This window comes from Acanthopagrus latus, chromosome 13 (genome assembly GCF_904848185.1).
Source record: "Acanthopagrus latus isolate v.2019 chromosome 13, fAcaLat1.1, whole genome shotgun sequence".
Classification (NCBI taxonomy): domain Eukaryota; kingdom Metazoa; phylum Chordata; class Actinopteri; order Spariformes; family Sparidae; genus Acanthopagrus; species Acanthopagrus latus.
Window position 1 is genome coordinate 16,323,523 of NC_051051.1, and position 14,901 is coordinate 16,338,423.

The 14,901-nt window shown below is 42.7% G+C and overlaps 1 protein-coding gene across 4 annotated transcripts in view; it reads left to right on the top strand.

Moving 5' to 3' along the window:
* The window catches only part of robo3 (roundabout, axon guidance receptor, homolog 3 (Drosophila)), an 87,048-nt gene that overhangs the window by 11,271 nt on the left and 60,876 nt on the right, over window positions 1-14,901 (top strand). For all 4 annotated transcript variants that reach the window (XM_037120350.1, XM_037120351.1, XM_037120352.1 and 1 more), the window contains exon 2: window positions 4,681-5,007. In XM_037120350.1, the coding sequence (XP_036976245.1) occupies window positions 4,681-5,007 (327 nt within the window). The remainder of the gene's footprint in view (window positions 1-4,680; window positions 5,008-14,901) is intronic.

Below are 14,901 nucleotides of genomic sequence, written 5' to 3' on the forward strand. Positions count from 1 at the left end.
GAAAGCCAATCCTGGGTAGAATTAATTCAAATAGACGGTGCTTTGTTTTTCTCTACAGGATTAACTAACCAAATAATTACGCTGCTAGAGCAATTCATGTCTATATTATTTGTATTAAAAGTTTCCTTACTCATTGGTTGCTATTGTTGTGAACGGACCAACATAAGCATCCTAATCGTCTAGAGCTGAGTGAGTGAACATGTCTTATTATAATAGGCATGTTATTAGTACAGACTTTAGTTGCCTCTAATATAGGGCTGGCAGGTAGTATATCAATATAATATTTTCATGGTGATACAAGACTATCAACGTCTTGTTGCGATATGACATCAGTGTTTGTTTCCCATTTTTAAAGGTTGCATTACAGTAAAGGGAAACTAAAGCTAAAGTAAAGTAACACGCTTAGTTGGTACAAATCAACAATCAATCAAAATGTCACATCATCACGATTTCAATGTTGCTTTCAGCAAAAATGAAAATTCTGATGCAAAAAATATCTTTGCAACTAATCGTGAGTCATGTCACAATTGTTATAGCTGTCAAAATAATGCCAATCTATTTTATTATTTTTTTTTTTAACCTTATCATGCATCCCAATGCCAAAGCGCTCATGCCCAGTATGGGGGGACACTGCATTCACACGTGTTTTCACATGTATGACACACGTGTGCAGGTTTGGCCTTCACTGTGTCAGTCAGTTTGTGTTGTCAGAAGCATCAGTCAGCTGTCAGTCGGTCCCCTCTGACGGCAAGATTTAAAAACACTTTCACGACCACTGATGACTGGCAGCGATCGGATCTACGATAAATCACACATATATCCTTCAAGTGTACTACAGCTCTCTTCTGACATGGCAATTTACACAGTAATTCATCTTTTTTTTTTTTTTTTCCATTCTCGTCAAACACACTCAGGCTCTCACGGGCTGGACTCTTTCAGCATCCCCGCGGTTTCATTAGCTCACAGGGAGCTTTGAGAGTTGCTGCCATCCTACTGTAGTACACCATGGGCAAGAGCTAATAGGTCCTTAGAGGGTCCAGACTTTCCTATTAGACACACTTGTGAAGACAAGCAGTTGTACTCTCCAGACTCCAGCTGTCCATTTAACCCGATTTGGGTTCATCTCCTTCAGCCTCGCCCTTATCTGTTACATACATCTGCACTGACTGCGGGCTGTGGAGCCGGTGAATACTGCGCAGCTCAGAAATTCAAAATATCCTCGACTTCTGTGGCAGTGCAGTCAGTTTGTATCAACGTGCAGATCTGTACCATTGTACTGTCATACTAATGTACAGCCTGCAGCTGCACAAAAGAAGCTTGTGCAGAGATCACCATCATTACAGTGATATTCAGACGATGTCTCATCATTCTCGGGAAATCTAATCCATGTGAGAGGGCAGAGCTTGTCTGCAGTAGAAGAGAGTTCATTTCATCAAGTCTGCATTTCCTTGGGTGATAGGCGTATCATCTTTAAGAGTCGGTGTTCTGTGGTTGGCACTTGGATGCTCTCTTGATGATATTTAGCTCAGTCACACGGTGGTCTCCTCCTCTTTAAAAAGCCTGGCTTGCTCCACATGGCTTGCTCCAACCAGGTTGAAATGTAAAATTTATGAGTCAGCTCTTAAAGGCTCTGTCCTGCTGAGCTCTCACTACAGCCCCCTGTACCCATCTGGCAGTCCTGAAATATTTCAATGTTCCACCCTCTACAATGAGAGGATTCTCCGTCATGTGTCAGTGTGCACCGAAAAGCTTTGGGTTTTGGACTGTTGGTCGGAAAAAAAAAAAAAACAAGACGTTTTAAGAAGCAACCTTGGGCTCTGGGAAAGTGCAGTGGGATCTTTTTCACTATTTTTTGGGACATTTTATAGACTAGAAATAATGAATTAATTATAAACTAGAATGGCACTCAGTCGAGAGCATACATCAACCAAGTCCCAAGGGTGCACTTTTTTTTACTCATGCATCGATACCAGCCACCTGAATTCCCATTATTTTTTTCATCACGACTATTCATTATCCCCTAAGAAATTAACAAAATTGTTAAGATAAAAACTTTATAGGTATCCGCACCAAAAGTTAATGGGGGTCTACTGTGGGCCGAGACCCATCCTCCATCAAACCAATTACCCAACCCTAACCAATGGGTGCAGCTTGTTGGCGGAGGTAGTAATTGTCATATTAATCGTGAATGAAAAAAATATCATCAGTTGCAGCACTTGTTAAATGATACTCACTGTTTATGTTTTGGGAATATTAATGGATCATTTTGATAAATATATTTAGCTTTTAGCAGCTTATTAAATGTCATTAAACAGTTGCAACCTATAAACTCACCTATAAACTTTCATTTTAAGAAAGAGACAGAGAAAAGACACTGCAGTAATGTGTTCTTTCCATTAATGGCAGTGTAATGTAACCTTTAAAAGTATGTCTCATCACATTCTCAGTGCTTGAGAGTAGATGTCAGACATCTATCCAGCTGCTATTTGATTCTGACTTGACACAACTTCAAAGCTTCGGTACCATTTCCTCCTATTGAGAGCCTCCTATTTCTCCATCTTTGTGAATGTAATTGCATTGAAAGTAGGGCCATCAGACGGCACTCTGTATTCCCATCAGCCGAGAGCACTTTAGTTGAGTTCTTAATCCCCCCCAAAAAACCTTATGGAGGATTTGTCACTTTGAGGGCAGGAATTTTGACTGCTTTTCTTATCAGCTGTTATCAGCAAAGCCTGAACCTTTGAACTCCTTCTCATTCGTGCACCTGTGGGAAGAACCATAATGACCCCTCTGCTTATATTGGGCCTGATTACATGGTTTCCAGTGGTGTAGCTTGTGCTGCAGACATAGTCAGTTATCTTCCTCCAAAGCAGGAAGACCACAGGAATCAAGTTGACGTCTTGATCACATCCTGGAAGGTTGAGATTTTACCCAGACTGCAACAGGCTCCTGCCTACCTGATCATCTGTGATGCAAAGAGTCAGTGTCACCGCGAGTTAGTTTTAATTCCTGTTTGAACATATCACGTTTAAACTTTAACCAACCAATGAGTTATTCTACAAGACCGGAACAATAGCAGTGAAACTGGCTTCTTTGTAATGCAGGAGCTACAAAACACTGAGCAAAGCAAATTCTATGTTTTTCTGTGTTCCATGTGCAGAGGCAGACCCTGCTGTTAATGTTCTGAAAACACAAAGTTGCATAATGCTCCACCATATAGCATGGCTAAACCAAGCAATCCTACAGACAGTGAAACATTGATTTAGTGTAAGAAAAAAAACAAAAAAAAACCAGCAAAGCTCCCTGGCTGAGTGGGAAAGCAAGACAAATCAGAAATACTCCCGTTGCACAGTCATGAGTGCTGCAACAATCATCGCTGGAACAAAACCCTGTTATTCTGAAAAACAGTGGCACGACGCACCTCCTGTTGTTGCTCTTTCATAAGCTCTCCAGGGGCAAATTTCACTTGTGCCTCATGGTGCTTGAGTTTGTGTTATTGCTTTTCATACATAATTGTACCGCCAACATGCTGTCATTCAAATTGGAGGACAAGGAGGAAAGATAGAGGGGGGAAAAAAAAAGTCTTTTTAAAGCTTTCAAAAAAAAAAAAAAACCTGTGGGAATTACCTCGCCTCCATCTCTGTCTGCTCCTGCCTCTGTCTTAAATTATTTCTTTCAATCAGTCTTTGAAAAGAAGCACAGAGAGTCTGCAGACTGCATAACACTGACCAGAAACACAATACGTTTATACTGATGAGGAATCTGCTGAAACTTCAACCAAGCAATGTGTGTGTGTGTGTGTGTGTGTGTGTGTGTGTGTGTGTGTGTGTGTGTGTGTGTGTGGTTGTATATCTTTGAGATCTGAATATCTCAGTAGATCAGTCACCCCTCATCCCCATGAGCTTCTGATGAGCACAGTTCTACTACATTCCCCCCTTCTCATGCTGCTCCCTTTGGTGCTGGAGAATTTGGTTTTGGTTTGATGGATGCAGAATTTAGAGCATGTAATTTCACACGTCCTCTTGATTTATACTCTAAATGTAGCTGGCGAGCAATTACATTGCATGCTCGTTTCACACAGCCATCTTGTTGGTTATTGAATAGTGTGGTTTTTTTCTGCGGCCGGTTAACGCACCCAGCTTGAGACGTTCAGAGAGAGGGCAGCTGAATTTTTGTAAGTCGTGCCGCCCACATGCCTCTTGTGTGCAGTGGTCAGAATGTTAAAGTGTTAAATGTAGTCCTCTCCAGCCACACTCTTAATATCCAGAGTCTGAGAATGGTTTAAATGAATCGTATGCGGTGGCTCTGGTGTAGTGATAAGTTTTCTTACTTCTTACTTAATAATAACCAAAGCCTCAGTCCTGTTGCTGCCACCTAATACTCATATTTTAAAATCATATTCCTCCAAAGCCATAACATCATGAAATGTCTTGATTTGTACACAACCCAAACATATTGCCGTCATAGAGGAGTAAAGAAACCAGAAAATATTCACATTTGAGAAGGTGAGATTTGGACTCAAAACGATGTATCTGTTATCAAAGTAGTTGGCAACCAAGCAGTTAATTGATTAATCAACTAATCGTTGCAGCGCCATATGTTAAAAGAATGCATCCAATTTGCTGCCCTTCGATAAACCAAACGTTAACCCCTCTCTCCCCTGCGTTGTCCTTTCTCCAGGATCCAGACCCAGGTTAGAGGATGCGCCTCCACGGATCATAGAACACCCGTCTGATCTGATCGTGTCGAAGGGGGAGCCGGCCACCCTCAACTGCAAGGCAGAGGGGCGGCCCACCCCAATGGTGGAATGGTACAAGGATGGGGAGCGGGTCGAGACGGATCGAGAGGACCCTCGATCCCACCGGATGCTCTTACCAAGCGGCTCCCTCTTCTTCTTAAGAATTGTACACGGAAGACGAAGCAAACCCGATGAAGGTGTCTACGTTTGTGTGGCGCGTAACTACCTGGGCGAGGCAGTGAGTCGCAATGCATCGCTGGAGGTGGCAAGTAAGTGTTTCTGATTTTTTGCTATTCATACTTGAGTGCTTGTGTGTGTATGGATGTGTGCGTGTGTGTGTGTGTGTGTGTGTGTGTGTGTGTGTGTGTGCAGATGTAGGTGTGACTGGACCAAAGACAGGAATTGAATGCTGTTCTGTACTTATGCATGGCAGGCACATGGGAATTTGAAAAGTGTAGACAGATAACATGTAACGCTACAAAGACATTCACATTTTTATGATTATAAATGAATTCACACTCATAGCACTGCCCATGAAGATTACATGTGAGTAGACTAAAATGAGCCTGACTGTTTTACAGACTTTAGAGACACTTGTTCCCGAGACTTGGGAGTCGGGAAAAAAAAAACATCACACAGAGAGAAAACAAAAGGGCCGCGGTCTGTGCATAGCCAAGAAAAGATTGCTTTGATAGTCCAGCACTTGTTCCATGTATCAGGTGTCAAACATCGTGTTATGTGTTGTGTAATTCCGGTAATAAGAAATGAATTAAATCACAGATAGATTTCACAAGTAATAATGTTAGCTAGCTGCACTGTAGCTTGCAGAGACGTGCAGAGACAGCTTTAAAGTACTCTCTGGTCTCTTATCATCACCATCACTCGGCTGGGTTAACTTAAGACGCCACCCCTGACCTTGGTGTCAGATCTCCTGGCAGCCCGAGATCCCCCCCCCCCCCCCCCAGCCCCAATCCTCTTCTACAGCCTCCGACATCGCATCCTATCTTCTCCCGCTCCAGAGAGCCTGGCCCCTGTCGTGTTGTGGCCAGGCCTGTTAATGTAGATGGATGACAGCTAGCTCCTGCAAAAAGATAACAGTTGTCGCCACTGGACAGGAAAGCTAAAAAACACGTTCTTGCGGGGAGGGGGAGGAAAGGAGAGGACGGGCCACTGTCGGCTGGCAGCTTCTCATGAGCAGATGTTGGTTCCTTAAAATACAACAAACTCCTGTCAGACAGTTCCTAGCAGACACTTCTTGGAGTTTTTTTCTCTCTCTATAGCAGGGCTGCTTGTGATCAGTGGCCCTTTAATGAAATGCAGATAGGGCCAATTAAATATTTGCTGTTAAATGAGGCCATCACCCTCAGCGTTAGAAGCTCACTGCAAGGTCTAACTTTGTTTTGACAGCAGTAGCAGATAATGCAGGGAAATGTAGGTAGTGTATATGAATAGAAATATAGTTGAGGGCGTACATTTACTTTTTAAATTGATTCATTTCAGCTGCCAAAAAAAAGCAGCCAAATATCAGAAAATTGCTAATGCTAATCAGAATGTCTGATCAGGCTGATAAAAATTCTACCCATAGAATACAGTATGTGATTATGTATGTAATATACTTTTACATTAACCTTTGATACTTAAGTGCATTCATTGCCAGAAAAAATAATAATGATGCTTAATATTTAGTTTTTTTTACATGTAATACTTTTAAAGTTTTACTCAAGTACTATTTGTATGGGTGACTTCTACTGTTACCAGCACAATACTCTTACTTAATATCTTTACTTCTACCCAAGTATGACTTTTGGTTGCTCTTTACCACACTTGTGGTTGTTTTCTTAGCTTTCAGAATGAGCTTCAAATCAGGTGCTGCTGATTAACTTCTGCAGAAAGAAATGACTGGAACTATATTTAGTTTACATTTACATTCAGGGCATTTAGCTGGCACTTTTGTCCACAGCAGCTTACAGTAATTCATACATGTATTCATACACTGATGGTGATGGTGGTGGCTGCCATGCAAGGTGCTGACCAGCACATGAGGAGCAGTTTTTGGGGTTCAATGTTTTTGCCCAAGGGCACTTTGACATGCAGACCAGGGGAATCAAACTAGCGACCTTCTGATAACAAGACGTCGGCTCTACCCCTGAGCTACACCCGGTGGGGGCATTTCTGTTGTCACACAAATGAAATGCTAAATGCAAAATGAACTTTTGCCTCTGTTTTCCTTGCCTATCTACTAATTCAGACAAAAATAAGTCCTGACAGCACACTGCCAGCAGCTTTGTCAGAAACACCAGTGAAAATTTAAATATTTCCTTTAATCCCTTCACTCTGGCCTCTCCTAATATCATCCACCCAATAAAACTGAAACCATCTTAGGAATTTCTCATCACACTGACTAATACAAACCAGCTGAACAGGGTAAAAGAAAAAAACATCTCCATTCCTCGTAAAAAAAAAAAATCTGTGAAACTCTAGACTGCTGTCAAACACCTTCTGCTCGGGCATCGTGTTTTTCTGAAAGGCTCCAGCCCCTAACTTAATAATCAGGCTGGATTTCCCCTGACTGCCTCCACAGAAAAGCAGCCCATGAATCATTCTCTATCCTCTTTAAACAGCTGGGATCTGCGCAGCGTGTCCGTCACCTTTCCTAAAAGTGTTCCTCAAGCAGCATGAAGAATTGCCTTTTACCTTGCTCTTGCTCGCTTAGGTATCAACATCAAAAGCTGCGGGATATTTGTGATATAAGCCGTAAACGGGAGCCAGCGAGTAGAATCGGTGGAGGTGTTGTAAATCGCTTTTCACAGAACTGATTATGGTAAAGAGCAAAAGGAATAGAGCAGCAGCAAACGCTAGCAGTCTCTCACTCCCCATGAATAATCCCCAATGTTTTTCTCCACTGCGTCTTTGCACTGTGCCAGTTTTGAGTTCTCCTTTTGAGTTCCAAAGAAGTTTTAGATGACTTCATGACGTGCACTTTCCCAAAACCAAAACAAAAAAAGCCACTCTATTCTCATTATTATTTTTTTTCCCCTTGAGACAGGTGTAGAAAAACTGCAAGTGTGTGTTTTACCCATGTTTTCTGGCATACGCATCTGCCTGTGCACCCACCCAAACCCACAAACACACTTTTGGAGTATTGCCTCCAGAGACAGAGACAGAGAGAGAGAGAGAGAGGTTATATAGAACAAACAGGGGCCAGTGCCAAAGCCAAGTCAGTGCCAGCTCCTGCCAGCCCCCTCTGCATGGCACCAGTGGCGCCGGAGATAAGGCCACAGGCAAATAAACCCGCCTGGAGCTGCCAGGGGGCTCAGCATGGCAGTAGAGGAGGTGCAAGATGGCACTTTGTGGCACGGTGTCATTTTTTGCTCCCCAGCCTGTGACTTGGAAGCACTGGGGGCAAACTGAGACGGGGCTGCACTGTGTGTTGGTGAGTATATTTGGTATCAGGGTGGGAGCCAACACTGTGGGAAGGGTGGAAGGTTTTAACCCCTCACAGTCCATCTGCTGTAGGCTGAGGAGCAGGCTGGGTGTCGGAGGCCACTGAACTTGCGATATGGATGAAGGGGGCAGACTTTTGCGGGGTTGTCTAATATACCTGACTTTAGAGTTTGTCCGCAGAGTAGCTGATTTTGTAGTGTTCAGTGCCATATGGTTTATTTCTTTGTGGAAGGGCGACAAGAGCGCAGAGCTTTCGAAACTACAGACGGCTTGTCTAGACATTTACTCACACAGAATTGATAAAGGAGTCCTTAGAGGTCAAACAAATAACACACGATACTCCCTCACCTTAGCTGAAGTTTGAAAGCGCACAGAGTTATGGATTTTTAGCTTTAAAGTGATACTCCACCCGAAATCTGTCTTCTGTAGATCAAACACCCTGTGCAGGCTTAAAAGCTGGCTGTAAAATGTTTGTAGATTCTTTGCTGACAGAGAACATCTGCTGTAGTTGGTTTTCAGTCCATTCTGCTATATCCCAGTGCTGAAAAGAAGTATTTCATACGACCTCTGCATTATTATCAACCCACACTCATATTTCTAACACCTCTCACTGGAACTTGCAATATCATCAGAGTGTGATGGCCAGTGGGAAAATGTTTTCAAATTGACCTGTTGGCAACCCACCCAGAATAAATGTTGCATGTAGCAATGTACCTTTTCTATCTTCTTATCTTGTTATAACGCTGTGCTTATGATCTGTTTTGGTTTAAGCACAAAAACCACTTGGTTGGGGTTAGAAAAAGGTCATGTCCCGGCTTTAGAATCTCTGTCACAGTCGCCACAAACACAGCTGGAGATGTTCTGACCTCCCGTCAACATTGTCATTTTTCTGTCACCTCAAACATGGCTGGCAAATTCTCCCTAGGTGTCCTTAAAATATCCAGTGGTTTAGTCATAACAAATGTGTAACATGTATTTGGAAATAGTTTGATGGGTAGATATCACTGCAGTATGATTTATTGTAAATCATCAGCACGGTTACTTATAGATGTTTGCATGCATTTTTAGATTGTATTTCGATCTGTAAAGAAAATATACAATTTATTGTAAAGGAGAGAAGCCGTCAAAAATAATTTTCATAATCATTAGTTGTAATGTTAGGTTTAATTTTTAGATATTTTTGGGGATCAACCTAATGGTTCTCAGTCCTTATTTCTCAGGGGTTTGCATGCCATTGCAAACATTCCTACAGACAATTAGGCACTCAATAACTCATTAGAGAAGGCTCTGCTTAGTTAACTCAGTAACAGTTTCCACTTATTATTAATGACATGTTTGATGAATGAATGTCTGATACATGGACTGTCTTTTCAGGCCTCAGTAGGAGCACATTGCTTAACCTCAGACACAATGAAGCTGGCAGCTCACACATTAATACAGTATATTATTACCTATTAAAGAGGAACAGGTAGAATATCACATTACATTAACTCTGAGAGCTTTAAAGATTCTATGGCAAAGGTGGGATCTGAAGGAAATGTTTTCTGCTAAAAGCTTCATTGAGTTATATTCATGCCCGTGCTGTCATTCAGCAATAAGCCTTAAAGAAAAACCCTTTAATTGCACTTTTTCCAGCACATTCCATTTTCTTGCATTGAGAACAGATCGCATACCACTTCACTGAAAGGTTCCTTCCAAAAAGTGAGTTTTGCGCCACGATCCCATCCGATTTCACGCATTAGAGGAGATTCTTTGATCCTGAAAATACGGTCTACAAAGTACGTGCCGAGAGCAGAGGCCAATTCATGTCAGATGCATAAAAGTCAGTCAAGCACAATAGACCTAACAGGCCAGACACCCCTGGGTGGGGATTTGACATTCAGAGCGACTTGCCCAAGCTCCTGGCGGCTTTTTCTTTGAGTGTTTTATACCTCTGACGTTTTTATTATGCCTGCTACGTCTCCACCGCCTGGCTTTATGGCTCATGAATATTCAAGCCAACAGAGGAGGGGAAGAGGGGCTTTTTCTGGGATGCTGGGGGGTGGAGTCGGAGGTGTTTCGAATAAAACTGACTGGGGTTAACTCTAAGGGTTTTATACCCCCCAAATCAACCGCCTACCCCTTTTTCTAAAGGTTGTTTAGAGGTGAAGCCTTGAAGGTTCGAAATGGCAGCTGCCTTGTGGAATTTGGGGAATGAACAGGTGAAGGTGTGATGAAGCTCCTGTCTTCCTCTGCCTTTGTGTGAATCTGTTCTTGTGTGTGTGTGTGGGTGGGTGTGTACATCAGTAAGTCTTTATAACGGTAGTCTGGGACAACTTTCTCACCCGTAGTAATCCTAGACACCAGTGTGGGAGAAACAGCTGAACAGCACTGTCACAACTTGGATCCTCCTTTCTCTTTCTGTCTCCTACAAACACACACACACATGCGCGCGCGCACACACACACACACACACGCACACACACACACACACACACACACACACACACACACACACCTGTCACAAGGTTTTTTCATCACTGAGACCCCTGTGCAGGAAAATGCATTTAAGGGTTTATGGATTTGGAAATGGGGAAAGGATTGGAAGGGTTTGGTGTTAGGAAAGAGTTATAGTGGGAGAGAAGTAGGCTGCTTGGCTCTGATAAAGCAGATAAAGTCAACCCCCGGCCCCCTACCCTACCCCCCCATCCCCCGCTACCCCCCTCCCTCCACTGTCCAGGCTCTCCTCGAGCTGCCCTCTGTCCTTGTTATTAACCCCAGTGGTCTGAAGCCATATGGGTTGTGATTGGAGCTCTGTGGTGCATGCTGTCATACACGGCGGAGTGCAGTCACACTGATCCGTACATCTTAACAGACTGCACAAGTACCTGCAGAGTAGGGCTAAGTGACCACTGAACCGCTTTCAGTTGCTCTGTTCCCCTTTTTAGAATTATGAATCTCAGAAGTGTGAGATTGCATAGTTCTGCTCTGAGCACCAGGTAAATAGGGTTTCAAATCAAGCTGCCGTGATGCTGTGCCATGAATGAAAAGATCTTTATCGTGGGAAGAAAAGGATGTCATTGTGAAAATGTTGAAACAAAGCTGAAAGCCTTTACCCTCGGGACTAAATGTCAGGAGTAGGAGTTTGCCTGATAATGATTCCACCAGCTGTCCGATCAGGTTCATTTGTGAAGATAGCAAACAGGTTTGCCAAGTACTACACATGCTACACAGGTATGATAAGCACAGTAAGAACAGAAGTGTATTAAACACTATAACTAATAATATAAACTAAAGTATCTACAGTAACAAGCACAGGACGAGTTACACCTTTTGTCCAATCAGAAACCAGGGCTGACTGCGGTCATAATTAGTTCTAAATAAGAATAATGCAATGAAACTATGGAACTTCTTATCCTCAGTGAGTCAAATCCCAAAATGACTGCTGCTTAAATGGCTAACATCAGGAGCTTTGTGTTATCTTGCTTCATCGTGTCGATATACTCTGCAGTCCACTGAGCCAAGAGGAAGTCTTACAGAGACGCCATCATCTCTCATCCTGCACTCTTCAGCAGTGACATTCTCAGTTGCGTGATGATAACAGCTCTCCTCTCCGTGTTTGTGTGTATGTATCTGTGTGAGCTCTGAGGTGTGCTCATGCTTCACTAATGGGATTGCAGGTCCCAGCCTTGTGGAACACAGAGCCAGTGGCCATTCTGCTCTTAAAAGAGGGGGATCAGATGGCCAGAGTGAGGCCACGGGCCTCGATCTGGCTTAACCCCCTCTGTATGATCCGTCCGTCTGCCGGTCATTGAGCCAGACCCACCAGCCAAACCCTCCTCCAGAGGATAGCAATGAATTAATTAGACCATACTAAGGGCGAGTGCGACCAGTGACGAGTGTGTGTGGGTGTTTTGTGTGTGTCATAAAGGGTCAGTGGGACAAAGGCAGAAGGATGAGGCACTGGGGTGGGGGTGGTTCAGAGGGGAGAGGCGTTGACAACAGGTGGTACGAGGAAGAGCTTTACCCCCCCCCTTAACGACAGTGTAGCGCAGGAGCCACAGGAACTATAAGGAACAATAAAGGTCCCTTGCTCCAACCGTTGTGTCCAATCATGCTCCATTATCTCTCTGAACCGCTGATCACAGGAGCTGCACTGCCAGACACACTGTGCTAAATGACGGTCCTGGATGGTCAATTCCTGTACCTAGTGTTTGAATTTACTAGAGCTCCAAGGATTAGTCAAGTAATCCATTCTCAACTGCCAACTATTTTCATAGTCAATTCATCATTTCAGTCATTTTTCAAGGGAATGTCAGCAACGTTTGCTGGATCCAGCTGCTCAAATGTGAGCCCTCGCACCTTTCTTTGTAATTTACCACGTAAATGGGGATTATTTGGACTTTGGACTGTTGGTTGGACAAAAGAAACAATTTGTAGATGCCACTTTGCGCTCTGGGAAATTGTGATAAGCATTTTTCAAACAATTTCGACATTTTATAGGCTACACAATCATTGAATCCTGAAAAAAGAATCTTGAAATATACACATGGAAGGCAACACATACTTTTCAAAACACGGTCTCAAAATATGTGTTGGGTTGATATTGTTTTATCGAGACTGACACCAAATGAAAGTTATTCAACTTTAAGGTTATTTTTATAGCAGCAGTGTTTGGTGTTGTATTGGACTGAACTACTTTTCAGGTGCCACTTTCCATATAGATAGCGAAACAGGGGGCTAAATACACACAGTATTTATGCTTCATGAATTTACCGGTCATTACCCTACCCTCTTGTCGTAAGGTAGCATTAAACATTTTTGCAATGCATTGCCATTTGCTTTTAGCTGATTTTAATGCCAAGAAAGTCAGAACAGGTCTAATTTACTCGTTTTTCACATTTTAAGGATGTTGAGCCAAATTGATTGTCCTGATTAATGATGTAATTAATTGAGAGTCATTAGTCATGGTCTTGTAGGATGCAAATGACCCCCTGTTTTGGTTCAGTGAGGCCAACAATAGCCCTCTGGCTAAACTAGACAACAGGCTGTGTGGGTGTGTTGCTTGAGGGTAGAGATTAAGAGAAAGAAATATGAACCAGGAAGTCTAGTTTTAAGCTCCATCAGACACAAAGACACTGCATAGCTGTTTATACTGCTGTTGGGCAGGCTTCTAACTAGAAAGTTATCATAGTTTTTACACCCAACTTGGCATGTGTGTATATGCTATTACTTAAACCCTAAACTTAAACTTTAATTTTCATCCCAGCTGATCAGAGCTGGAGCCAATAAACACTGTACAGTAATGACTAATGTTAATGGATGTTAGTGCTTTTTATTGTCCAACGTGAAAGCAGTATCAATGTTGGTAAGGTAAACATACTGCATTGAGTTCCACACATGATTTGTACTGCAAGTAGTTAGTATGTGTAGTATGTTGTCAGATAGCGCACTGCACAGTGGCAAAAGTTGAACAAAAATAAACTTTTTCCTTGACTGCTATTCATTTCTGAGCCAGAGCCCTCTGCAGCATCGCTCCTGCTGTGCCAATGCAGCAGCCCCATTCAAAGTATTGAACAGCCTGTGTTTTCTGTTGCACTTTTAATGTCAGTCTGAACATGCCCCTAGGAGGCATGAGGGGGCATCATGATAGAGAACAGACTGTCAGCGATGGCAAATGGCAGAAAGTTGTACTCGAGGAGTACAGGCGTTGCAGAGGGACCAGCTCAAAACAAATCCATCAACTCATCACAAATAACACAGGAGACTGATACATCTGGGGAGTTTCGGGCGTCGTTACTGACAGACAGTGAGCACGAGAGGCCAACGCAAATCGATACACGGTTCAAGCAGATCAATTCAATGCAATCAGCGTGTCATTACAGAGCAGCTAAAAGGGAGGGCATTAAAGAACAGAGGGAGAAGCATCTGCAAGTTGCAAGTGTTGTTACAAAGCAGGAACATCAGTGTTAAGAGTGAATAACCACCAAATAAAGCCTGTTAAGAATCAAAAGGTTCTTTACTCACCTCGTCGAGGTTTTTGCACTGTTTTTTGGGCTTGTTATTGAGCCAATCAGTAGAGTTATTGGGAAAATCATCTAGTTTATTGAACAACAGATTTCGGTTATTTATGAGCTCATCCTATTCAGAGGACAGCTCGGTGTACAGTAGCTGCAAGACAGTTGACTGGGGTACTTTGACATTTCATAGCTTTTGTAATTCTAGATTTTGCCATCTCATTTTAATCATTAAAAATGTATTCTAGTGGCTGCATGAGATCTTCTGGTCATTTTGGTTAGTTGGCAGCTCATTCTAATCACAGGCTAATTCAATCCAGGAACTGGACAACTCAGTTCAGTAATTGGATGTCTTCTCATTGATACCACCCTCAAGCTAAATCTTAGGTGTACAGCGTAATTTGACGAAGGACTGGTTTCTAACGAGACATTTTGAGCAACATTTTCACCTCATAATGCAGCAACTTGCAAGCACTAGGTGGAAAATTAATATTAGAGTGGCAGAAAATATCAGCATATTCCAAATCACTGGTGGTAAATGTTAAATTAGCATTATGTTAATTGACACAGTTCCCCCTCTGCATGTAAATAAGGGGCTTATGTTCTTCCCTTTTATGTTGAGGACTGTTTGCTACTCTCATATCAAGAGCATCCTCTTGAACAATGAGAGCATGTTTAACAGTAGAGATTGCGTGATCCGTAATGTCACCCTTGTTGGATGTG